The 26,674-nt window shown below is 43.0% G+C and overlaps 4 protein-coding genes across 4 annotated transcripts; 3 read left to right on the top strand and 1 right to left on the bottom strand.

Annotated features, from left to right (window-relative positions):
- The first annotated feature begins 632 nt into the window (after positions 1-632).
- On the top strand, positions 633-2,206 carry LOC119557195 (microfibril-associated glycoprotein 4-like). The gene is made up of 2 exons (XM_037869848.1): positions 633-1,547; positions 1,606-2,206. Exons 1-2 carry the CDS (start codon positions 655-657, stop codon positions 1,739-1,741), a joined length of 1,029 nt encoding a protein of 342 aa, XP_037725776.1. The 5' UTR covers positions 633-654; the 3' UTR covers positions 1,742-2,206.
- A 278-nt stretch (positions 2,207-2,484) lies between these two features.
- Positions 2,485-5,789, top strand: LOC119557196 (moonshiner). The gene is made up of 2 exons (XM_037869849.1): positions 2,485-3,056; positions 5,676-5,789. Exon 1 carries the CDS (start codon positions 2,513-2,515, stop codon positions 3,053-3,055), a length of 543 nt encoding a protein of 180 aa, XP_037725777.1. The 5' UTR covers positions 2,485-2,512; the 3' UTR covers position 3,056; positions 5,676-5,789.
- Positions 5,790-11,614: 5,825 nt separating this feature from the next.
- On the bottom strand, positions 11,615-16,693 carry LOC119556993 (basic proline-rich protein). Its single transcript, XM_037869525.1, has 3 exons — positions 16,618-16,693; positions 14,931-16,183; positions 11,615-14,204 (listed from the first exon to the last, which is right to left on the bottom strand). The coding sequence occupies exons 1-3, from the start codon at positions 16,657-16,659 to the stop codon at positions 11,783-11,785; spliced, it is 3,717 nt and encodes a 1,238-aa protein (XP_037725453.1). The 5' UTR covers positions 16,660-16,693; the 3' UTR covers positions 11,615-11,782.
- A 4,648-nt stretch (positions 16,694-21,341) lies between these two features.
- Positions 21,342-22,645, top strand: LOC119557024 (ubiquitin carboxyl-terminal hydrolase isozyme L5). The gene has a single exon (XM_037869564.1). It carries the CDS (start codon positions 21,455-21,457, stop codon positions 22,472-22,474), a length of 1,020 nt encoding a protein of 339 aa, XP_037725492.1. The 5' UTR covers positions 21,342-21,454; the 3' UTR covers positions 22,475-22,645.
- The last annotated feature ends 4,029 nt before the right edge of the window (positions 22,646-26,674 follow it).

Below are 26,674 nucleotides of genomic sequence, written 5' to 3'. Positions count from 1 at the left end.
TAACCGACATACCTAGTATAGGGTTTGAATGCGGATTCTTATCTCGTTTTACTAAAGATCATTAACCCAGTTGTTATACCCGTAAAGTTATTAAAGATCTGAAGCTTTTATAATATTTGTATTTAGCTTTCTAGATTTTAATCTTTCATTAATTTAAATTTCATCATAGCAGGTAAATTAGAAAGTAGTGTTACAGATATAAGCACATCAAGTTAGGCACCTCATTTTGGATTTTGAGTTTCAACGCGTAGTTTAATAAAGTAATTAACATGTCACAGTTTTTTGGGGCTGCTAATGTAGGTTATACAAAAAAAAACAAGAGAGAGCAAGAGGGAGTTACTCAGCCAAGGAAAGTGCGACGGAAATGGAGATATGCACGCAAAAGAGCTACTGTTCCCAAGAACAGCCCACCCTAGAATCGATTCCTTTATTTGCTTATATATGGGTATTGATAATCAGAAGAAAACCAATCTCAAGCGCGCTATCTCAGTTCAAATGTATATAGTTACTTATTATATTGTATAGGTTGTATGCTTTTCAGCTTATTTTAAAACGCACGTACATATATTTACATAAGTATTATAAGTAACTTCCCTTCCACTCAGATTTGTTTAATTTCAGATTAGTCTAGAATTGCCGCTGCTCTCGTTCGCAATGAAATCAGAGTGTTTAGTGACTCTCCTGTTGATTTTTCTTCTAGAAGAACATCGTTTTGTCTGTGCAAAGTCAATGAAAGATGCACCGCAAGATCCAATCAATCACAATGCGGAATCCGAGTGCAACGAATATTGTTTTCTGATTTTTAAGCCTGTTCTCGACCATTTCGTACAGCTAAAAACAGCAGGCGATGCCAACAATGAAATGAGAGAGACTGTAAAGGACTTGCAGAGTCAGTTAAGGAATGGAGAATCTCAAGTCAAAATAAAGGAAGAGCTTATAAAAGTAAAAGATGAACAAATCGCGGACCTTCGGAATCACATTAAGTCGCTTGAGACAACACTATCAGAAAGATCTAATCAGCTTTCGGAATGCCGTGAAACTGAGGCCAATTTCCCGGACTCATGTCCCAGTGGCAGTCCCAACGGGATTTACCAAATTAAACCTCGGGGTATGGAGCCATTTAAGGTGCCTTGTGTATCCTCTCCATCTGGTTGGTCGGTAATCCTGAGACGTTTCGACGGATCCGAGAACTTCGATAGAAACTGGACTGATTATAAAAATGGATTTGGAAATGTTCGGTTAGAATTTTTCATAGGGCTGGAGAAATTACATCGGATGACAAACGCACGACCCCACGAACTCTACATTAAGCTTGGCAAGGTTGATGGATCTAAGAGCTACGCTCAATATGATGATTTTCGAATTGGCAACGAAGAAGAATCGTATGAGCTGAAGAGTGTTGGAAAATACTCTGGTGAAGCCGGAGACTCTTTGAAAGGTCACGTTAAAAAAAAGTTTTCCACATTTGATCGGGATAATGACTTATCTACTGGAAATTGCGCCATGCGTGGTGGTGGTGGTTGGTGGTACCTAGATTGTCATTTCAGGTATACAGTTCAAATAAATTCAAGTAAGCCCAAATGTTTTAACCTCTTTTAATTACAGTAAACTCACTGGAAAGTACTATGATAATGGTCATGGTAGCTCGAATAATGGAATTAGTTGGGCTTCGTGGCATGACTCCAACTATACGGTTTCGCTTACCTTCGTTGAAATGATGATCAGGCCTAAGTCCTTATGAACAGCATAAAACATAGAATAAAAAACAAGAATAATCAAAGAAATAATTCTTTTGCAGGTCATAACTATAGCTTATATTCGTCTTCATAACCTTCTTCACTAGATCAACTTTATTTTAACATTAATAATAAGGCAATTTTAACATTTTTATTGTTTAAAGCATTTAAATTGCAATTTGCATTTCTCGAAAAATGCTTTGTACTAACTTAGTCCTGTCCAGGATATTTAAAGTCGTCCGTCTAGTTTCAAATGTTTTCCAAATGTTTAGGCAATAGTCACTGGGAAATCTATTCCAACATTATTTTGGAATCCTTATGAAAAGTGTACGTAAAAATATCTACATATAAAAGCTCTATTCAAACAGTTTCTTTGCAAAAGCCAATTAAATCAATACATAGTTGTTATCAAAATAGGTTTTTGACTATTTTATGTACTCTAAGTAAATAAATATTGTTACTTTATTTTATATTATTCTTGAGGGGAATTTATTTTGTTTCCAAAATACGCAGACACTTTGTTGGAATAAGTGATTCAAATCCAATTAACAGAATAAGGTATGAATTAAATTAGTTTGATTTAGTTTATTTAATATGCATAGCTTTAATATTACTCTTTTTCAGTGTAAAGAAACGCCGAAAGCTCAAAGCTCGTGAAAACAATCGATGACCATAGTGTCGATTAATCGACTGCGAAATCGATCTGCACATCCCATCTCTATTAGCCGCTTTAGCTGGCAAGAATTAAATGTGCTAAGAAATTGAATTAAAAATCAATGGCTGGTCGCATGAAGAAGCTCGTGCCCACCGATGGCAAATGGATCCCCGAGTCGCGCCGCTTCCCCCTGGATTTGATCTCCAGCGTGATGAGTGGCCTGCGCGGCGACGTGGAGGGAGTCACCCCCGAGGAGCGCCAGTCCCTTAAGGAGTTGCAGAAGACATGGCTCCAGAAGCTGGCCAACCGCCTGCCGGAGTCGAATCCCCGTCCGCCCTCGCCCAAGAGGCCACGCCTCCGGGCTAAGAAAAAAGCCCCCCAGGTGGAGATCCCGCCAGCGGTGGAGGAGCGCGAGGAGTACAACATCCACGATGTGGAGGACAGCGAGGTGGTCAGAAACCGCATCTGCATCCCCCGACTTCGATCCCATTGGAAGCTGCGCTACTTCGAGATCATGATGCCCGCCTTTGTCCTGAAGCGCGGCCTATTGAATGAGCACTTCAACTGGGAGATCGTCGACAAGATCATGGGCGCCCCCGACGAAGAGGCCACCGCCTTTCTCCAGGAGTTCGTGGACGATGTGGTCAAGGACCTGACACCCTGACGTAGGATATTTTTAAAGTTGTATCCATTGCTCGCATCATTTCACACTCACTGGTATTCGTATTTAACATTAACTATCTTCCTAGGGATTACGTATACAGTTTAACTGGAAACAAAACCACTAGTTTCAGAATATGTGCATCCTAAGTATATTACAGTTTGGTTTTGCAAATTTATGTATAAGTTTATAGCAGCTTTTGAGTTTTCAATACTTTGAGATGGTTAAAAAATCATTGTTCATTTAATTGATCATTATGAAAACATGTTATTTTTTTCCCTTGTATTTTTAATTACTTTTCAACCGTTTTTGATCAATTCTCATTGTTTTGAAGTTGTGCGTAAGGTCACAATTTATTAGAACAAGCAAAGAAGTGGTTTTCGTTTAAGAAAAAAGTTGATTGAAAACATTATGAAACTAGTACAGAGTACAGATTCCTTAATTATGAATATTTTTGTAAATTTTTTTTTGAGGTGGACACATATTTTTCTTTGCTGACCGACAAGTCAACTGATTTATAGAAAATAAATATTGCTAAGATGTTGAATTCTATAGTCTATTATAACATCTACATTTTGTTTCCAACAAGCGTATTACAAATAAGGAATAAGTACCATCCGAAGCCGATTACCAATTAAAAACAAACATTTCAATGTTTTATATTAAAACAAAGTCGATCAACTTTCCTCTTGAAAATCAAAAGCATTTCCCCCAATTTCCATATAAAAGATCTGTCCCACTACGAAACATGGAGAAGTTACAAAGTAAATTCCACGCCCCGTTGCCAAGTGGTGGTCCAAATTAACAGCTAATTACGTGCGAATGAGAACTACGGTGGGAATGGGGTCTACGGGGTCCTCGGAAAATGGTAGCAAATGAAAAAAGGGGCAGTACACACCAAACACGTACAGCAGCTAAATGGCGAAAGCGAGACAGATAAAGGGGGTCAGACAGCGAGCCAAACATCATTTGAATACGAAATTGCCCTTGAAAAGGGTTTGCCTGCCACATACAAAAGGCGAACAACTACCAAAAATGGCAACGTAATACAAAAAACAAACGGAAAATCCAAAGTCCCGTCGAGGCGACAACAAAAGTGACAAATTAGTCAGGGGCGTCGATAACAAAAGCGGTACAGTTGAGAAAGGGTGCTCCCAAAATAGTCAAACTTCCAAAAAATAGAAAAACCAGCTGATACCTTTATAAACATTCGACACTAAACAGCATGAAAAATTTAAATTTCCAGTTTCAAACCTTTTCTCTTGCCAACATTTCTTATAACCAACTAAGTTTAATTCGAAAAAACAGAAAACGCTTAACATTTTGCAGGATTTAAACGCAATTTCATATCTTAACTTGAATTTACAATTATTCATCTCGATGTACATATATTATTAAAAATACTATGGGCAAATAACAAAAGAGTTTTATGTTGAAAAATCAATTAAAGCTGCAACTTAAAAATAATTTGATGTGTATCTTAGGCTGTATTTAAAATAGGCTTTAACTATAACATTGTTATAGTTTTTTTTAATTTAATGTATTCACAGAAATGGTATGTCATTAAAACAAATAAAATATGCAGAAATAATTTGAGATTAAATTTATTTTTAAATTTGAGAAATGAGTACTTTTAAAGTACTATTTTGTGATCGATAGCTCTTACTTAGAATATCTAACACTGATCGCCTGGCAAGAAGAAGCTTCTGCATAAATAATTGGCGGAATAATTGGCTTCGCTACGGCGTAATTATCCGGAATTTACGGAATCTCTTCACCATGATGACAACGCAAGCGAGGCCAAAAGTCAAATACCGGGACCAAATGCAGTGAGCCAAATATAATGAACTCCAAATGAAGTAGAACAAAAAGAAAACACAGTGTTAATTATTCATATTTCATTAGTGAACAGCACAGAAACACAAACGCAGGTGAAGGAGATGCGATGCGAAGGCAAAGGCAAAGCCAAAGCCATCTAAAATTTATAAAAATCAAAGAAAGCACTGGGAGCTAAAGGAACCAAGTCCTCGGCGGACGAAATCGGTATACCCTTTTATTGTTTTAATGGTAGATAATGTATTTAGTAAATACTATTTACATATGTATGTACAGAACCTTAGAAGTTATAGAATCTAAAAATGTAACATCAATTGATTCTCGATATACACAATTATACTAAATACAATTTTGTAACCGAAATACATTCAGAGCCGTCCTGATTTACTCTATTTATTACTAATAGTTATATCAATCAAATTATGACTGTACTATCTGCCTTTACTCAACCGATTATTCTAAAGTAACACTAACTTTCGTTCAACCAAGTATTAATTGATAGAATATGAAAGGGCATTTTGTACTAATTACCTACAGAACATGTATAATTTGTCCTTGTAGCAGCTTTTGAAAAAATTATTTTGAACATAACAGAGTATCTAAGAGAGGAAATCCGATATCATCGTAAATTCGATTTAATTTAACAGTAGACATTTTAATACAAAAATCCTACAGCACTAAAGAAATTTAAATACTATCTACCTACACTCAATTTTGTTTAAGTATATATAGGCTTTAAATATCTTTATAAATACTATATATGTATCTATATTTTTTATTTTTATAGGGCTGGCTAAGTATCCTTGACTGCGTGGCAAGCCGCTTCAAAGAAGTAAGCGAACCCTGGAGGAGTGCAAAAAAAAGGACGAGGAGCAGGAGGTCAGCTCCGAGTGAAACAAAAGGGAAATGTCGAAAACGAATCTGGATACACATCATCATTTGTCTTGGCGGGACGAAGGCGGTGGCGACGAAGGCGGCAGTGGCTCCATTTAGGCCAGGCACATTGATGAATGAAGTGCGTAGTGGCTGAAAGGCCAAAGGGCAGGCCGCATTAAAAATGCACACGCAATCAGAAAATTCTTTACGACGGTCTCATAAGCTGAGAACTCCGGGCACCAGGACTCCAGGACACGGGACTCCCGGATCCCGACTCCATGAGCAGCCAGGTGATGGATCAGCGGCCTCAGATAAGACAGGCGTAGAAGAAGGTGGAGCCGTGGTAATGAGTGAGCTGAATTGGGGCTGCTGCCGTCAAATGTTGTAAACCCTCTTTTGAGCCGGAACGCTCGCCGTACCGTTGTGGCAATTTATAATTTGTTTGAGGGCTTTCAGCGGCCTTTCAGGGCAATTACCCCGCACCTGGCTTTACCTTTGGCAGCAACACCTTCGCAGCATTTCGGCTTGACTGGCTGCGAACTTTGGCCCCCCGGTTGGCCAGGACTCGGATGCGGATTGGGGTTCGCTTACTGGGTCAACGTGGTGGCCATCTTCCACCCGCTGTGTAAAATGGAACTGCCGAGGATGTTTTCCATCACGGAGCACGTTTATTCAGCCAGGATGCGTGTGTGCACTTAAAAAAAAAGTGCAGTTTCCTACACGTACTTGTTCTTTTATTTCAAATTATTTCCTGAATTTATTACCATTGGACAGGGTACATTATATACATAGAAGACCTCCTCATTTCCTTCAACACTAATTAAATATTGACTGTTGATTCATCAGTATATTAACTCAAATAATTGAAAAGTCGCTGGGAATTCATGTAAAACCAGTTTATGTTTATCCCTTTTTGGTGCAGGCAAAAATTAAATTATATTCGTTCGTTATTACACTCAAAGAAGTATTCGCCTTGAATTTAAGAGATTGATTGATTCAATGGTGATTATATTTTTATGGTTTAGAATGTATTGCTTTCACTTAGTAAGTTCACTTAAGTTGTAAAATATTATTTTAAGAGTAGATCATTTGTATAAATATTAGAAAGAGTCCTATTGAATTGACTAATTGAATACCTATTTGAGCGTAGAAAAAAGATTTTGTAGTAACTAAAAGAACATATCTCCCTATTTAGTTTGTATTTCTTTTGATGTAAGAGTTAATTTATCGAAGTGTAGCACGTCTGACCAACGAGTATAAGCTTGGATGCTGACCCGTGGGGTTAAGCCGCAGATATGCACAGATTTCCCATTGACAGGAAAAAGGAGCTTTTCGCTCTTTGTATGGGCTCATGAACCCGAAGGATTGTCGTAGGTTTTGCTGCTACTTACATACCAGCCATTCGTGGACCTGTATTAAAATTCAAGCTCTTTCATGCTATTAATAATCCATTGCGTATTCGCGCGAGAATATATTCCATTTTTAATAACACGAAACTTGATGAAAATTTTATAAATAAAAGGCACAAGCCAGGGAAAGGATATGCCAGGGGTGACTGTTGCCAGATTCCTTCAGCAGCTCCTCTGTTGTCAGCGACAGAAAAGAAGGGAAAAGAAATGGAAAGCTCAGAAGTCAAAGCAAACAGGGGAAAACTCACTGGGGCCAAGGAACCAAGCCCAACAGAACTGAACCTCCTCCAGCATTGTAGGAATACAGGAGCTGGATAAATTGCGCAATGAACCCCATTTGGGTGGTTGTTGAGGGAAAGTTGGGTGCACCCAACCATCCACACACATTCCCACGAAAGAAAACAAAGAAAAAACAATTGAAATGTGAATATTAAATATACAAGTACAAGTTGCCCGTTAGTGAGCTCCGCCATTGTTTGTTGCAGCACCTTGCAGACGGCACAGATCCACAAACACCCACTTGGCTACCATGCCACCACCACCCACTTGGCAGCCCCACCCTTCGAACCACCCACCGCTTGGCGGGAAACTCCCCGCGGCGTCATTGTGCTTCCTGGCAGGCGGCAGAGGAAAATGCCATTCGATGGCATTTAGATGGGATCGCTGATTGATGTTACTGGCTTCTCCTCGAATTCCCAGTGCTCTGGGCACCGGGGGTATGGGTCAGCTCTGTTCCCCTTGGCGGATGAGGATGAGGATGAAGTTGGAGTTGAAGGGCTTCGCGGCGGTTTTGTGGGCGCCTAAGAAGTTTGCCAGAGGTGGCTCAACGGAAATCAACTGGGCGGAAAGATGCCTTGAGTTGGTATTAGTGATAAGATTGCGTAGGATGAGCAGGATTGTTGTAGATTTGTAGTCCCTTGAGGTTGAAGTGCTATACAGGTAGTTTACGAGCACTTAAGAGGTAATCAAATGTTACTTCTCTTTCAAGTAAATCTCTGTCAGTGTATTTATAATTAGATACAAAAGTTTCTTAGGGCAGGAGTATTATATTCTATATTATTATAAATTATATCTATTTAATATATAATTTCTATTAATTTAGGAACCTTGTTTGGGTAAATAACTTTTCCTTCAATCTCAAAAGTAAGCCAAGATTAAATCAATAGCAAATTCAAGAAACCAACATAAAAACTAAATTTGAGAACACTTTTGTCTTGATTTCAAGAACTCTTCTTCCTCAAAAAGTGAGTACAGTTCCATAATTGAGCTCATTTGATCTTAGCCTTTTGGCGTTCTCATTTATTCTGGGTTTATTAAGTCAATTATGATTATTAGATATAGTAAGCTCTCGAGGTTGGGACTTTTCTATCAAAAGAGAAAATATTGTATACCTAGTAAACCAAATAAAACCCAAGGCTTGAACAGAAATCAACGTAAAAAGTATGTCGAATCGATGGACCCAAAAAGTTGGGTCAGTGAGTGTAACCCGTTTAGCTACGCAGCTTTGCATCACCCGATATCTTAATCTAAGTAAAGTCCCATCTCCGGCTGTCAGCCTCGTTACTTTCACATGGCCATCAACCCATATATCCCTGGCGTTACATAGAACCCCGTTCCATTGGACCGGCATATGTGTAATGCATGCAACAAGGCACATTAATTAAATAAAAATTGATTTTCCAAGCGCATGAAATGCAATCAACGGCCTGGCTTCAAGTGGGTCCATGTGGCCAGGATGCCGGGCTGGATTCCATACCGAACTGGGGGCCCTGGACTCGGGTCTCTGGACTGCGGGCCCCGGATTCCATGCTCCATCCATCCACTGCCGCCGTGTTGTCAAATGGAGTTAACAAAGTTTACGCTTTTTGCGCGCCGCTGTCTCCATTCTGTTGTTGCTGGCACTGCTGGCTTTATTTTTTTGTCCTGCTGCTGTTGTATATGCATATATACATATACATATATAAATTTGTATTTTTTTTTGTGGCTCCTCCTCGTTGTTTTTTGTTGCATCGTATGCATAAGTATATAATGTGCAGCTGGCTGGACATGGGCGGGATAATCCTGGTACTGTAGGTCCTGCAGGTCCCGTAGCCATGGTGCCCGTCGCCGGTCCGTTTCGCCTTTTATCCGTTTGGCCACAACGGCGGCAATGAGTTTAATGTGCGCTGTCGCTTTTTGGCCGTATTTAAACCACAGCAAGTCATCAGGCAAATTGAATTTTCAACGTATGGTCGCACATTGCGTTGCACCACTCCGTGTCACGACACCCCCCGCCTCCCCATCGCCCTTCCACTGACCCCGGATCGTCCGGTTCTTAACCCTCTAAAGTGGTATGGCGAATTTCGTTCCCATTGAGCTTAGTTTCGATCAGCACTTTATCCATGTCTTTTCAGTTATTGATTAATCCACCCCGTTTGCTCAGCATTTTTTATTATAAAATTAAGAAAACTAATCGCTGTTCTTAATTGAGTACCTTATAGAACAATGTTCGGGATCATGATTAAGAAATAAAAGTTTTTGATAAAACTGAACTGATAGATAGTTCACTTATTATTAAAGGTTTATCACAAAACCAAGAAACGTTATTACTGGAAATGTACAGAATTTGAGCATACTTAAGATAATAATCATTTTCATATTTTAAAGGATCATGATTCCGAAATGACCGTGTTTAATAGAAATGATATATTTCAATGGTTAGGTCCTTGACAGTAGTTTAGACAACCGTGCTCATGTATTCGATTTCACCAAAAAGTATTGCAATGACTTAAAATGAGAAGGTGCACAGATGAATTCAGGGATGAATAAAAATATTGAATTCAAATATTGTAACGAACGAGGTAGATCATATATCATCATAAGTAGTCGTCTTAGAAAAACGTAAGCCACGAACTAATTGACATCCACTTAGCTTGAAAAAGTTATTACGTGAGTTCTGTTACCAGAATTTAATGTAATGCTATGGAGTGAAATCTTGAAATAATCGTGATCCATACTTAATATTTTTTTAGTTTTGATCTTAGACTTTGTGCATGGTCATGGGATTTCGAGGGTTAAGGCCTTGGCTTTCGCTGTCAGACCGCAGTTCTCGTGTCAGTGGCTGTATAACATTTCCATCTCGCTCTTATCAGCATGGTCAGCGACGGTCCTTTATGCCATACACCCCGAACACGCCGTACACCCCGTACATACCCGTATAGACCCAAGCCCACTGCATTTGCTTGCTTCGTTTCTCGTTACAAAATTACCCACGATAAAAATTGAATTACTTCGTCGTCGTCGTCGTCGTCGTTGTCGAGGTCTCCCTGCCTTCACACCCTGCAAAGTGTTGGGCTTGCTCTTGACGCGCCCATGTCCCCCGTCCTTGATCCTTCTCCGCCTCCATCTCCATCTCCCGGTGCTCCTCTCGTCCTCGTCCTCGTCCTGTTTAGACGACACTGAAACTGTCGCCAGGCCTGGTCCTGTGTGACTCCGTCTAATGATAAATGAGCTGCAATGGATGACAGCGAATCAACTTAAGTGTATTGCTCCGCTTCACTCCCCCACTCCATTTTTTTTCGCCTTGCCGGGAATATCCCCAGCAGTTGGGGGACTGGGAATGGGTCTCCGGTTCCGGATCTGGCCTTCTGGCCACCCGGAGCCAGCCAATGTACTTTCCCCTCAACGCTTTTTTCGCTCCTGTTTACGTTTCACTTCAAAATTCTATGCTACACTAAATATTTACATTGGAAAAAACTTGGCAACTGTAAGTGAGATGCTTTAAGGAAGCTCCGCAGTGGAACTTTGCCCAAGTTTCTTCACTCATTATGCGTCTTCGAGGGGGATTGGAAGGCATAATCAGCAAATTGGCAGGAACAAAAAAGGGTGCCCAGGCCAGACTCAAAACAGCTGTGCGGAGGACCTTTTAAGATATAGTTCAAAGACAAAGAAAAAATAGGGAATAGAGTATTTTCTGCCTTTGAAACTATGATTTCTTAGATTAGGCTTTAAGAGGCTAGTCTAATGGTTCAACATTGCTTGCAACATTTTAAAGTTAATAGTCATTTTAGTGCGTACAGGGTAACATTCATTTGTTAAATAATAAAGTTTTTGATTTTTTGTAGAAAACATTACAATATAGGGGTTTTAAAATAGTCCAATCAATGGGTAATCATTTGTTTTCATAAAATTAAGTTAGTTTAAGTATTACATTTTAAGATTCGAATGCCACAACCTTAAAATGTCCCATTCAGAACTTTGGAACAATATTTTCAGTGAAATAAGTATTTAAACACTGCAATGAATTATTCAAATTCCCATCAACCCAAAAAGTGTTTCTAAAATAGTGCAATATATTAAGTAATTATTTGTGAAAGTCAAATTAATGTTATATTACGTCTTAAAGATTCTTAATGTATTTCAAAGTAATATTGAAGTTGTTCCCCCCAAAAGAAACACTTGATTTGCCAGATTTTCATAAAGTTTAAGATTTAATGCGGAAAACAAAAAAAACAAAGGTTTTAAAATAGTGCAATAAATTAGGTAAGACCAAGAGTTAGAGATAGAATATCATTGCCAATATAGAACAGTGCAGTTGATTGTGAGATTATCGTGCGGAGCCGTGGATGTCCTATTTCTCCAGGCAGCGGGCCTCGTCCTTGGGCACACAGGACTGGGCTAGCCAGTCGAAGCGCTCCTTCTTGTCGCATCGCAAATGGGCGAACTTGTGCTTGCCGGAGTTCTTCACCTCGCAGCGGTAGTACTTGCGGCAGTCCCGGACATCCGGATAGACGTCGTCCTCGTCGCACTCGTCGCCCTTCTTCAGCTTCTTGATCAGGTCCTTGACGTACTGCTTCTTCTCCTTGGAGCTCAGCTCGTCGTCGCCCTCGTTGTCCTTCTGCGACTCGTTGTCCTTCTCCTCCTTGGAGTCCTTGGACTTGTCCTTCTTATCCTGACTGTCCTTGTCCTTCTTCCCCTGACTGTCCTTGTCCTTTTTATCCTGGCTGTCCTTGTCCTTCTTCTCCTGACTGTCCTTGTCCTTCTTGTCCTGACTGTCCTTGTCCTTCTTCTCCTCAGAGCTGGATTTCTTCTGCTCCTGCTCCTTGGACTGATCCTCAGCGGTCTTGGGCTTGTCCTTGGACTTCTCGCTGGAGGCCTTGTTGCCCTCCTCAACGGAGGCATTCTCGTTGGACGCAGCTCCTCCTGCTGGTGGAACTGGGGCAGCCTGCTCTACGCTTTCGGCATTTTCGGGCTTGTTGTTTTCGGGCTGCTCGGGGCTCTCCGGCTGGGCAGGAGCTTCTGTGCTGGTCACCGGTTTGGTTGGTCGCCAGCTGTTCACCCAGTTCTGCCAGTTGGGCCAGAAGGGATGGGGACGTTGGGGCGGGTTGACGCTGCCATTGATCAAGCCACTGCCAGGAGCAGAAGCTTCGGCACCTGAACCATCTTGTCCAGGGAGATGAGGCCTCCAGATCGGGGGGAAGATGGGAATGTTCGGGCGGGGCTGCCAAGAGCCAGCTCCGCCAGGCAGTAAAGGAATCGATGGAATGACTGAGCCAGCGGGACTGTTAGAACCAGCAGGAGATGATCCTGGAGCGCCACCAGCGGAAACATTGGAACCAGCAGGAGAACCGCCTGCGGGAACGTTGGAATCAGCAGGGGCCCCACCAGCAGGAGCACCACCAGAAGGAGCACCACCAGCAGGAGCACCACCAGCAGGAACATTGGAGTCAGCAGGAGCACCACCAGCAGGCACGTTGGAACCAGCAGGAGCACCGCCAGCAGGAACGTTGGAGTCAGCAGGAGCACCACCAGCAGGAGCACCACCAGCAGGAACGTTGGAACCAGCAGGAGCACCACCAGCAGGAGCACCACCAGTGGGAACGTTGGAGCCACCAGGAGCACCGCCAGCAGGAACGTTGGAACCAGCAGGAGCACCACCAGCAGGAGCGTTGGAATCAGCAGGAGTACCGCCAGCAGGAGCACCACCAGCAGGAGCGTTGGAATCAGCAGGAGCACCACCAGCAGGAGCACCACCAGCAGGAACGTTGGAATCAGCAGGAGCACCACCAGCAGGCACGTTGGAACCAGCAGGGGCACCACCAGCAGGCACGTTGGAGCCACCAGGAGCACCACCAGCAGGAACGTTGGAGTCAGCAGGAGCACCACCAGCAGGAGCACCACCAGCAGGAACGTTGGAGTCAGCAGGAGCACCACCAGCAGGAGCACCACCAGCGGGAGCACCACCAGCAGGCACGTTGGAACCAGCAGGGGCACCACCAGCAGGCACGTTGGAACCAGCAGGAGCACCACCAGCGGGAACGTTGGAGCCAGCAGGAGCACCGCCAGCAGGAACATTGGAGTCAGCAGGAGCACCACCAGCAGGCACGTTGGAACCAGCAGGAGCACCGCCAGCAGGAACGTTGGAGTCAGCAGGAGCACCACCAGCAGGCACGTTGGCACCAGCAGGAGCACCACCAGCAGGAACGTTGGAACCAGCAGGAGCACCACCAGCAGGAGCACCACCAGCGGGAACGTTGGAGCCACCAGGAGCACCGCCAGCAGGAGCACCACCAGCGGAAACGTTGGAGCCAGCAGGAGCACCACCAGCAGGAACGTTGGAGTCAGCAGGAGCACCACCAGCAGGAGCACCACCAGCGGGAGCACCACCAGCAGGAGCGTTGGAATCAGCAAGAGCACCACCAGCAGGAGCGTTGGAATCAGCAGGAGCACCACCAGCAGGAGCACCACCAGCAGGAGCGTTGGAATCAGCAGGAGCACCACCAGCAGGAGCGTTGGAATCAGCAGGAGCACCACCAGCAGGAGCACCGCCAGCAGGAGCACCACCAGCAGGAGCACCACCAGCAGGAGCGTTGGAATCAGCAGGAGCACCACCAGCAGGAACGTTGGAATTAGCAGGAGCACCGCCAGCAGGAGCACCGCCAGCAGGAGCACCACCAGCAGGAGCACCACCAGCAGGAGCGTTGGAATCAGCAGGAGCACCACCAGCAGGAGCGTTGGAATCAGCAGGAGTACCGCCAGCAGGAGCACCACCAGCAGGAGCGTTGGAATCAGCAGGAGCACCACCAGCAGGAGCACCACTAGCAGGAGCGTTGGAATCAGCAGGAGCACCGCCAGCAGGAGCACCGCCAGCAGGAGCACCACCAGCAGGAGCACCACCAGCAGGAGCACCACCAGCAGGAGCACCACCAGCAGGAGCGTTGGAATCAGCAGGAGCACCACCAGCAGGAGCACCACCACCAGGAGCGTTGGAATCAGCAGGACCACCGCCAGCAGGAGCACCACCAGCAGGAGCACCACCAGCAGGAGCACCACCAGCAGGAGCACCACCAGCAGGAGCACCACCAGCAGGAGCGTTGGAATCAGCAGGAGCACCACCAGCAGGAGCACCACCACCAGGAGCGTTGGAATCAGCAGGAGCACCACCAGCAGGAGCACCACCAGCAGGAACGTTGGAATCAGCAGGAGCACCACCAGCAGGAGCACCACCAGCAGGAGCGTTGGAATCAGCAGGAGCACCACCAGCAGGAGCACCACCAGCAGGAGCGTTGGAATCAGCAGGAGCACCACCAGCAGGAGCACCACCAGCAGGAACGTTGGAATCAGCAGGAGCACCACCAGCAGGAGCACCACCAGCAGGAGCACCACCAGCAGGAGCGTTGGAATCAGCAGGAGCACCACCAGCAGGAGCACCACCAGCAGGAGCGTTGGAATCAGCAGGAGCACCACCAGCAGGAGCACCACCAGCAGGAACGTTGGAATCAGCAGGAGCACCACCAGCCGGAACGTCGGGGACAGCAGGATTTCCAGGGGCGGCAGGAGTAACATCAGCGGGGGATCCTTCGGCGGGAGAGCCAGGAGCAGCAGGGGATCCTTCGGCAGGAGAACCAGGAGGTGCGGGGGATCCTTCGGCGGGAGAACCAGGAGCGGCAGTGGTTACTTCAGCGGGAGAGCCAGGAGCAGCAGGGGATCCTTCGGCGGGAGAGCCAGGAGCTGCAGGGGAGCCTTCGGCAGGAGAACCAGGAGCAGCAGGGGACCCTTCGGCGGGAGAGCCAGGACCACCAGTGGTCACATCAGCGGGATCACCAGGAGCAGTAGTGGTTACATCGGCAGGAGATTCCGGAGCAAGAGTGGTTATATCACCGGGAGTTCCGGGTTCGACGGTGGAATCCTCAGATGGAGAACCAGGAGATGCGGGGGTGGTGGGGTCGGTTAAGCCGGGTTCGTTAGTAGATTCTTCGGGAGCATTTGGGTCTTGTGGGGAATTGGGATCGATTGTCGAGTTGGGGTCGGCTTCACCGGGAGCCGGTGTAGTTCCCGCGGGAGCGTTGGGATCTTGTCCAGGAGCCACTGTGGTGCCTTCGGGAGCCACGGTGGTGTTGGGTTCGATGGTTGGGTTAGTGTGTTCCGATCCGGGTGCCAAAGTGGTGTCCACGGGAGTGGTATCACTAGGAACGGTGGACTCCGTCTCCAGAGGGGCATCCGATCCAGTTGTGGTCTCATCGATGGCCGCGGTGGTCGTCTCGGCGGGAGCTTGGGTGGTCTCAACCGGACCTAAGGTGGTTTCCACGGAAGCCTGGGTGGTTTCAATCGGAGCTTGGGTGGAAACAAGACCAAGGGTGGCCTCAACCCAAACTTGGGTGGTTTCCACGGGAGCAAGGGTGCTTACAAGCGGAGCACTTGGTCCCTCGGTGGAGATCTCTGCGCCGGAAGCGATGGAGCTGGAACTGACCTCCACCAGCGAAGCGGACTCGCTGACGGGGCTGTCGGTGATGGTGACCATCTTGGCCACAGCCGCCGTCGGAGCCTCGGCGGCCGACTTGACCGGCACACAGATCTCGAGGCCGTCGGTGACGCAGCGGGTGTTCACCTGGCATGGCACCACCGGACCGGAGGTCAGGTCATCCACGCACTGCTGGTAGGAGAGGGGTCCCACGCAGACGGCGCTCTTCCCGCCGCACTTCAGTCCCACGGCGGCGGCATTGGCCTGGTGTCTCGCCACCAGGGAGGTCAACTGTGGGGAAGAGAAGAACCCCAGAAGGTGGGGGTGTTAGTGGGTCTGAGCTCCAGGGGATTGGGTGGGTCAATGCACTGTTTGTCTCGGGACCTTAACAATTACACTGCTTTCATTTCACTTGCATAGGATACTTTCGAGTGATCGCCGAGCGCTTTGAACGTTATCCAAAGTAACAAGAGTCCCGGGAGCTACGGTTTCGGATTCAGATTCGGATTCGATTTTGATTGGTGTTTTATTTTCGAGGCATGTGCGTATCCAATTCCCATAAAATATGTACAACTCGTCAGTTAAGATAACCAAAACAAACAAAACAGCAAAAAAAAAGAAGTATATAACCGAAATGGGACACTGATCGATACCATAGTACTATACTATATTATATAGAACTTGAATCGGTATAATGACCGCGATTTCCGATATTATGCAATTACCACTAGCAACACCAGAAGTCTGGTGGTTCGGTTCGTTGTCATCGTGGTCGTTGGGTGTGTTTTCGGTTCGAATGAAGAATCGTTACTATCCTCTGTACGCCAACCTTCAGGGCTTTTATGCGAAATTCGCGCTGTCTGCGCAGCCTCTCAAGCCAAATCTCCGCTGACGCTAGCCAAATAGATGATAATCGCTTGTTTGTCCTCTGGCCAGATAAGCTTTAGTCTAAACCAATTTATGGTATTGCGGCGCAAGTGATATGCCAAGTGGAAACAAAAAGAAAACAAATCGAAAGAATATTTATAATCCTTGTTAGAAAGAAATCAATATGATATCTTAGTAGGAATGGATTTGCTTATAAGGTTCGAGATACGATCACGCACTTTATAAGGCCATCATGAGTCAGCCCCGTTATCTTAGTTCTAACATCTTGTTTCCCGGCCAATTGTTTTGACTACCGAATACGTAATCTTAATCTTGGCCAACAGTAACGTCAGGGTAAATGTTGATAAAGCGGGCTGCGCATTTCCGTTGACTGGAGGCTTTGCTTTATTTGCCACCACCTAGTTGAATAAACACAATAACAGATATTAAAATAACAGACCCACGGACAGACAATTCTCCACTTTCTTGATTTCATTTCACTCAATCCGATTCCCAGGGTCGACATTCCGCCCCTACGAGTAATCTATGAGTGCAATTTCTTCGCCAATGACGCAGGCGAACCCAAAAGATCTTTTCTTTTACACAGACACCGAGAAAATTCTGACGTTCTTATCTGAGTTGAAAATGTTCTTAAAAATAGAACGACGATTTTAAGTTGAAAATGTTAGTACATTGAATGTACAAATAAACTATTAGTACAGTCCTTAGTGTATACTTATCAAAAAGTTGTTAAATAAACTGAATTTAACTTTTCTCTTCCCACAATTTCGTTCTTATATTGATACCAAAATGTACTTACACGGTTTTTAAGAACGAATGTTCTCAATTCAAGAACAATGTTCTTAGATAGTTTTCTCTGTGTACCTAGATGGGGTTTTGGTATTTTTCGGTTACTGTTTCAAGATTACGCTTCAGCTGTTGTGATCTTCTGTCTTCTGCTCTGATGCATATCACTCGGGACAGATCTTGTCAGATGACACAAAGTCTGAGGGGTTCCAAACGAAGTTGTATAACTGGAGGAGCCCTTGAAATTTACAGTCGTAGGCCGAGCATTTTAGAGTTCAAGTATCACTCAAGTGTAATCTCCTGAATTTGTATGAGGCAGTGAGATAGTAATATAGTCATTATATATTTGAACTTATTTTTATTAAATACATTGTATTAGGATAGCTTGAAATGCATTAAATGTTATTAATTTTGATGCTTATAATTAGAAGTCGGTTTATTATGTGAAATCTTTTGTTTAATATCCAATAATCAACAATCCCTGTTTAAATACGCGTCTTTTGTACAGAACCAAAATTAGTTAAGGGATAAATCTAATTTTAATTTCTAATAAACATGTTTAATCAATCAAATGTGGATAGGATTGTTTTTAAAGAAAACAATATCATTTATTAAACAAACTTAACATTCAATGTTAAATTATAATGAATATTATGCTAATATTTACTTAAATATAATTGTTCAATGCTCATAAGCATTGGTTTTCACTGTTAATAAAACCAAATTCCCCCGAGGCCGCAATTACCATATGAAATGGACACCTGCAGCATACATTACTCCCCGGAGGTCGAGAGGTGCGCTTATCATCTGTCATGGATCCCAGTAAGACTCCCACCGGCACCCTTTGAACTTCGCCCCATCCATGACCCATTGCATATGCCCTTTGAGCCCGGACTGGCGAGTTCCATGAAAATTGAACAATTAAGTGGACTTTGCTTTGCCATTTTTTTTGTTTGCCATTAATGCGGTTAAGCCGTACAACATAAAATTGAGGTGAAAAAAATGAAAAATGGAAAATGCAATGCAGGCGCAGTCAAATTGCGGTTTTCGTGTGTCTAGACAATACAATAAATACAGTTAGCCATATATTTGTATTATCCAAAATGTATACACTGTGAGTAATAAAGTCACGTGACATTGAGAGCCCTTTCACACTTGGAAGTATTTGCATTCTAGACGTTTATTCCTTAAAAATATACTAAGAACTAAGAAAGTACAGTATAACTTGTCTGTAGATTTTGTAGCAAATAAAATTTTCATTCTAGACGATTCTTCAGTTCATAAAAAATAAAGAATTAAGAAAGTTTAATTTAACTTGCATTGACATTTTTTAGCAAAATAAACAATAAGAAGACTTGTAGATATACATACATTCATAATTTTTAATTAATTTCGATGTCTCAAATAGCCTTCTCTGTTTGAAAATATTTCATTGTGAGTATTTATTAAAAAAGGAAATAACTTCTCCGTTAATTTTTAGTAAAATGAATAAGATAATATCAAAGATACATTCTTAAGCTTTTATTGATTGTTATATCTCATCGTCAGGCTCTTTTAAGTAGGTCTGAATATAATTTTATAGACTTGGTTAAGCACTACAATAATTGTCTTAAAATTTGGGTGCACAATTATATTTGCTATATCTCTTATTATTAGTTAGTCTTATCTAATTCTGCGTATGTAAATGGTTTACAATTTGGGGGCACAAAAATATTTTTTTTTTCTTATTATTAGGAAAAGTCTTTCCTACTTGTGCGTTCTCAAAGTGTATAGACCCCATCGAGCTTAATATAACTCTTTTGTTCGCTTACACATGTTTTTGTTTATCTCAGTAACATCATTTCGCCAGTGTGCAATTGTATTTAATATTATGACTGCTAAAGTGGCCATCGATGAGGAGCTTACTGGCTAGATGAGTGCTAATTCGCTCGAAGCCCGGTGGCTAGAGTGGACCCAAACCCAAATAGGCATTGGGGTCTGCTGCCGGATGATTGGAGTGGGGTGGAGACGGCATGCAAATGGGGCAAGGAGGTGGTGCAAATTATGCAAAGGGTGCCTCCCTTGGTCCGGCGGACTGGCTTCCACCTTTGCAATGGGTGAGTCCCAGCAGGGACTCCAGCTGGAGCTCCTCCGTTAATGTTGTTGGCGCTGTGGTCGCGGCCATGAGGACGCCAATGGTGGTTTTCAGTGGTGCAGAGGATTCCAGTGGAGCCGCGACTCGACTCTCTTGCCTCATTGGCGTTTCACAAAGCGAGCGGCGTTGGCTAAATTTGCATAAATTAACAATGTTTCGCAATTGCAGCCACTGATGCAGCGAATTCTTTGTGGCAGTTGGGGCGAGGAACCCGCACAATCCTCGCCTTGCCCATCCATGCCCACTGTCCACTGTGTGTGTGTGTGTGTGGGTTTTGTGTGTCGCAACCGTGGGGCCGTTTGCGCGTTTTATTGATTTGATGCTCCAATGCACTTATTATCCCTCAGGCGGCCCCAGCTACTGCCCGTTAATCCCCTGGCGATGCGTTGCCATTTGTCACGTCCCTCCATCCAACCACCAGTGGCTCCCACGCCCCAGATACACAGACGGCGGCGAGGAGGATATATGAGCATTAGGGTGAGCCACATATCAGCGAAGTTGATCGATTGCGGCTCATTAGGGCTTCATTCATTCGGAGGATGGTGGATTGCGGTTCGGTGGCTGAGAAGGCCGAAGTCCAAGCTGGAGAATGGCCAAAGAGTGGAGAGGAGGGAATCCTAAAGAATTCGCTGTGCCCTTTTGTACACCCAAATTGATCATTTTGATAAGTTATACGAATTTGCAGTTCTCACTTGTACACTTTAATAGATCATTCTAATGTGAAGACCCCAAAGACATAAAGACTTGAAAGGTATTCAATCCACTTGCTAATATTATTAAAGACAAGAAGAGTAAATTGATGCATTTATAAGTTCAAAGAAAAGTTTTTTCACCCAGCTGGCGATATAATTCTAATCTTCAGACTGGTAATTAAAAGTTAACACAAATATAATGCGAATTCTAATTTTAAAAGTGATTCTTGGAAGAAGGGGATTGATATGACTAGTGTAAAAGAACAATAAGGTGGAAGATAATTTAATGAGCACTGCTTTGGACAATCCCCTGAGATCATTAATAAATCTCTGAAGGGGGTCAACTCTTCAACGCTGTCAGAAAGTCGTGAAAATTAAGTTATTTATGAACTATCTAAGAATATATTCACAGTTTCATGGTAGTATTCCCAATAATTTGGAAGATTTAAAAACTTAAAGGCCTATTTTCTCCCCCTATAACTTTACGATTTCCCACTTAGGATAGAGCCTAATTTGCTTGATTAAATTCCCTTCATAACGACAAAAGGGATTTTTAAAATACAAATGTTTTGATATTTTTTTGCTTCAGCCAAAATTAAAATTTAGTTTATGAGTTAAAAATGTTCATTAAAATCCTAAAAAAACAATATATAAATTCTTTAAAAACTTTATTTTCATTTAGATTCCTATCAGAAAATCATAACTTCGTTATACTGAAGCTATCAACTTGCAATTTTCAGGATATATTTTTTAAAAATTATATAATCGAGTAAAAATATTTCCAGAAAATGTATAGAAATCTCCCAGATTTTTTTGTATCACCTGTTCAAGTGAACCACCCGGCTGAGAATGTTTCAACGCTTTTGTATTGTAAATCGGCCCAGCATACGTGTATATGGGCGTGCAAAATGAAATCATCAGCAGTCAATTAATCAAACTGTCATGAATATTCTCCGTTTCGAGTGTCACAAAAACATCAAACGAACCCCAAAATTTCGAGCTCATCGTTTGTTGCCATCCAGGAACTGTTGTTGAAATTACAAAATTACAAATAGCGCCTCAATGGCAGCCATGGCAGAAGCGAATCCAGGAGAAGGATCTGCTGAGGAGGTGGACAACAGCTGGTGCCTGATCGAGAGTGATCCGGGTGTCTTTACCGAGCTCATTCGGGGATTCGGCTGCACGGGCGCCCAGGTGGAGGAGATATGGACCCTGGATGCCGACGCCTTCCATCACCTGGAGCCCATCCATGGCCTGATCTTTCTGTTCAAGTGGGTGCAGGACGACAAGCCCGCCGGACGCGTGGTCAAGGATCGGGATGACATCTTCTTTGCCCGCCAGGTGACCACGAATGCCTGTGCCACACAGGCCCTTGTCAGCCTGCTGCTGAATCTCCGCCATCCGGACATCGATTTGGGTAACACCCTGAATGGATTCAAGCGCTTTTGCCAGGACCTGGATCCGGTGACCCGGGGCCTGTGCCTGGGCAACGAGCAGAAGATCCGCGAGGTGCACAACTCCTTTGCCCGACCCGTACTCTTCGAGCTGGATCTGCGTCAGGCGCCGCCAGATGATGATGTCTACCACTTTGTGGGCTATATGCCCATCAAGGGACGGCTGTTCGAGCTGGACGGGCTGCACGAGGGTCCCATTGAGCTGGCCGAGATCGGCAAGGAGCAGAACTGGCTGGATGTGGTGAGACCCATTATTGAGGCCCGAATGCAGCGGTATAGCGTGGGCGAGATCCACTTCAACCTGATGGCCCTGGTCTCGGATCGCCAGCGGTGCTACGAGCGGCAGATCCAACTGCTCGTCCACCAGCCATCGCCGCTGAGCCACTCGGAGCGCCAGGCGGAGATCGCCAGTCTGCGGACCTATGTGAAGTTCGAGCAGGACAAGAAGCGTCGCTACCGCCAGGAGAACCTGCGGCGGCGCCACAACTATCTGCCCTTCATCGTGGAGCTGCTGAAGCAGCTGGGCGAGACCGGGCAACTGATGCCCATCTACGAGAAGGCAAAGCAGCGGGCCATCCAGTGCCAGGCCTCCGCCAATCAGAAGCTTAAGCAAGCCAAGGCACCGTGATCTAAAGAATTCACGGTTCGCAAACCAAGGATTCGATTAAAAAAAATTTTGATGACAACACATCCACCCCGAAATTCTCTAACAAACCGGCGGAGCGCATCATAACCATTACCACTAATGATCGCCAGCCAGCTGATTAATATAATCCTGTTACAAGTTCAAAAATAAACAAAAACTGGCTCTGGTTATTCCAATTTAAATGGTATCTATCTATATCTGTAGATATAGATTTTATATTTTACCCATATATTTAAAGACAACGATGTTTTCACAATTTGCCTAGTGAGGCGATATTCCCTTAGGGGTTACATAGGGTTTTTCCTCAAAAGAAAGGCACTTTTTAAGAATTTATAATATTTCGAACAGTATTTTAACTGTATATGAATTCGGTAACTCAAAATAAAAATTATCAAAAAGCATCGAAAGCTCTCCCGCAGAAAACTATTTTTCTGAAACTCCAAAAAAAGCACCAATGTGACATCATGCTGATGATAGAATATTCAGAAAATTAAAAAGTAATTTTTATCTGTTACTGTATCTCAAAATCTACTTTTTTAAGGAAAGAACTTGAAAAAAAAATATTTTAATTTTTCGCAAAAAATTTTTGATATGGTTAATATTTGTAAAAGTAGTTGTAAAAAAATCGGTTTATTCTAAGAGTTATTGATTACACCGGTTTGCAAGACGTGGTTTCGAGACGTGCTGCGGCCAAACGAACAGAAAAACCAAGACCAATAATCTGGGGAACATGGAATTTGAAGATAATATATGTTACCGAAATTATTGGTCCGATCGATGAAGTTTTAAGAGTGTAATCTAGAAACATAAAATAATAGGAAAGGAAATTTGATCAAACCCCATGTAACCCCTTAAAATATAATTTTTAATATTAATCACAATATGATTAATACACATCGTATCTCACAATAAGATGATAAGATAGCGTAATCCCACTTGACTCCGGAGAACTTGTTGCCGCAGTGGGGCCTTCATGGGGATTAGGTGTGTTCCGAATGGGAGCAATAAACTGATTTGGTTTTGGGAAAAATTCAAAAATAGCCTAAACAGATTTATGGCCACCTTGAGTGTCCGCACAAGTGCCGTCCCAGCGAATTATGACAGATTCCATTTGGGATTGCCCCGACAGCCTGGCTAGTGGCCCGCATCTGGATGGAGGTTGTGCCCACTTCGTGTCGCCGGTTTTCAATTTGCATTTGCTGCAGTCAGGGCTCCTCCATCTGGCTCCGTCTGCAGCTCTGATAAATGATATCTTTTTAATGCTTCGATGGACCCAACTTAACGGAGCCCGTCCAAACCTCCAGCCTCTATCTGCATCATCCGGATGAGTTTGGGGACGGAATGTAGGAGGAGGTGGTTGGTGGTTACTCTGGTTCTGGACGTCGCGCTTATTTGTTTATGTTGCACAAAGTAAACAACTAATTTTAATTTGCCGCAGGAGCCGCACAGCCACGACAAGATGACGACGGCGACAACGATGATGGCCAAGAACATGAGTTGGAAAGGGAGCAGTGAACAGGGAACAGGGATCAGGGCCAAAACAGCGACAACCAGGGCTGTAAAACAATTCGGAAAAGTTACAAAATTGAAGGATTTGAATTGAAATACCGAATTTAATTTTAAAAAACATCATTATTAATATTGTGGTTTATATCCTAAAAAAGAAAATGTAACTGGTCTGAACAACTATGGAGTAAATTTTGAAGACTAAGCTTTGAAATACCATTACAGTTCTATAAACACATTTTAATGCATTTTTATACCCTTACATAGGGTATATTGATTTCAGTCAGAAGTTTGCAACGCAGTGGAGGATACGTTTCCGACCCCATAGGTATATATCTTTTGCTTTAACTAATATAAATATATGTGTCTGTAACTTAACGACTTAAAATATATATAGAGTATGTATGCATAACACATATTAAATATTTTCAAATTATAGTAAATCAATCAATTTATTATGTTTAGTGTTGAATGTTTCGTTTTCATATAGTATTTCAGAGTAGCATTTGAAATACACTCTTACGAAACGATTAACTTATTTAACTTTAACAATTATGGGTTTTTCAAGGACGAAACCTTATTGATCGTGGTCTGGAAGATAAACTTTGATTTGACCAGGATCAAGTAATATCTGAAGATAGGACGCCACCGAATTAAAATATTTAATAGTTTATATTCCCCTTGATGCCAAAAAGGTTCTCATTGAAAAGTTCTTGCGGTTAAGGTTTGGAAATGGAATTGGATAAATTAAAAGCATAATACCCAGCAGTGGCAGCACCAAGGAGATGGGACAATTGAAGTGGCAGTAGGGAGTGAAAGTAGAAAGTGGCAGCCATAAAGGGGAACACATTCGCATTCGCATTCGCATACAAAGACAGCAGAAAAACCGCAAAATAACCAAAGACATTCCTACATCTACCCGCTCAATTTTTCATCTCTTTTCCCGCTCCGCTGGACACTCTTTTTTTACACTCGGTACTTTCTCTCTGCTTTCTTTCTTTCAGCTCGTGGACATATGTAAATATGAGTGCAGCAGAGCAATCATAACAAAAATGCTGCACACTCAAAGTATCCCTAAATAATTTAGATCTGTGCGGGCGAACGAGGTGGGCAACTTTACCTTTTGAAGCCTGTGTGCGGAGCTGATTTCGGGTTTGCTTATCTTTCATTTCATATTTCTGACCAAAAAGGAGGCGGAAAAGGAGGAGGACCCAACATGAAAGCGGAAGCGGAAGTGCTTACCTCTACACACATGCCCATGGGAGTTTATGGAGGCTGGAATCCAGCACTACGAGAAAAAGATCACAGTATGCTAACGACCTTTAAGTATTTATTATAAAAAATAAGGATTTGCATTTAAAAAAGGGTACCACATTTTTAATATTCATGCATTTTTCAATAGAATTTAATTTTATGTGTACAATTTAATTAGATTTTAGAAAGGTATGGCCTCAAAAAAACCAGTGTTATTGAAAATTTTATAAACTTAGAAATAGTGTTAACAAAAAATATGTTTTTATTTAAATAAAAAAATGTTTTCTTAAGATATCTTGCATTACCCAAAGCCTTTTGTGTACAATAATGACAATTTTTTTGTCTCTGTAAGGCTAAAGGTGTGTTTGAGGTGGGGAATCCCCGACTTCTGCCTACTCAGCTTTAAAATATGTCCACAGGTGCACACACACACTTTACACATTCAACTTTTATGCCAAACAAAACAAATACATTAAATTGGCATTAGCGAGGGCGGCTATGAAAGACATAATCCAAGATCATTTAACCAGTCTGAGCCATGCTAGCTAACCAAACAAAATATCACTGACAGTTTTAAGTAAAACAAGTGGGAATCAAAACTAGACAATAATTTTATGACGTTGAAAAGAAAAATGTAATTCTGTGATGTCAGTAAAATCTCCAACGGTTTTGTAATACAAATGGCTTGAAAACCACAAAAAAATAAGTATATGTCACAGAATCTATCAGGGGTTTTCAAATCACTTTTAAATTTAATGGTAGGTGTCTAAGAGTATGCAACAATATATTTTAAGCTTAGAAATACAATGAATTTATTTAGAAAGCCTACTTTTCGTTATTCACTGCATACTTTTAGACTTCCGAAAATACATTTTAAACTGATTTCAAAACCATAGTGATTTATTTGGCCTATAGTTATCTACTCTCCGATTTCAGGAATATTTTTCTCAAAGCTTACTAATTGATGGGATATTGTGTTGGAAGAAATTTCTGTGGCAAACCTGATAATCTGCCAAAAAATGTAAGTAAACCTTTGAAAAATTAGTAGAAACCTCTAGCCACTATTTACTATACTGGCCAACTTTTCGGGCTAACCACGCCTGGCTGCGTTCAGTACAAAAGGCTAATTGAAATTTGCTATTAATAATGCAAAAAGGTCTCGGTGAGAAACTTTTAGGGCCACCCACCCACCTGAGCCACACACATACTTGCATATGTGTGCCCACATATTTGTGACCTGTGTGTGTGTGCGTGCCATTTTAAATATTTCAAATATTTGTAACATTTGCGCGGTGACTGCCAAGTAAGAAAATGGTAGGATGGATGGCTAAGGGTGGGATACATATATGTGGTGTGGTCTGAGGGGTGTTTTATATTGTGGGTGGTGTGGGTTTGGGGGGGAGAGGGAGTGCCTGCTCGGCC

Source organism: Drosophila subpulchrella, chromosome X (assembly GCF_014743375.2).
Source record: "Drosophila subpulchrella strain 33 F10 #4 breed RU33 chromosome X, RU_Dsub_v1.1 Primary Assembly, whole genome shotgun sequence".
Classification (NCBI taxonomy): domain Eukaryota; kingdom Metazoa; phylum Arthropoda; class Insecta; order Diptera; family Drosophilidae; genus Drosophila; species Drosophila subpulchrella.
This window is presented reverse-complemented; position numbering and strand designations above follow the sequence as displayed.

Coding starts and splice junctions, on each gene's coding strand:
- LOC119557195 (XM_037869848.1), top strand. CDS start 655: ATGAAATCAGAGTGTTTAGTGACTCTCCTGTTGATTTTTCTTCTAGAA. Junction 1,548..1,605: donor TACCTAGATTGTCATTTCAG/GTATACAGTTCA, acceptor TTTTAATTACAG/TAAACTCACTGGAAAGTACT.
- LOC119557196 (XM_037869849.1), top strand. CDS start 2,513: ATGGCTGGTCGCATGAAGAAGCTCGTGCCCACCGATGGCAAATGGATC.
- LOC119556993 (XM_037869525.1), bottom strand. CDS start 16,659: ATGACAACGAACCGAACCACCAGACTTCTGGTGTTGCTAGTG. Junction 16,184..16,617: donor GACTTCTGGTGTTGCTAGTG/GTAATTGCATAA, acceptor TCTTCCCCACAG/TTGACCTCCCTGGTGGCGAG. Junction 14,205..14,930: donor GCTGGTGGTGCTCCTGCTGA/TTCCAACGTTCC, acceptor CAACGCTCCTGC/TGGTGGTGCTCCTGCTGGCG.
- LOC119557024 (XM_037869564.1), top strand. CDS start 21,455: ATGGCAGCCATGGCAGAAGCGAATCCAGGAGAAGGATCTGCTGAGGAG.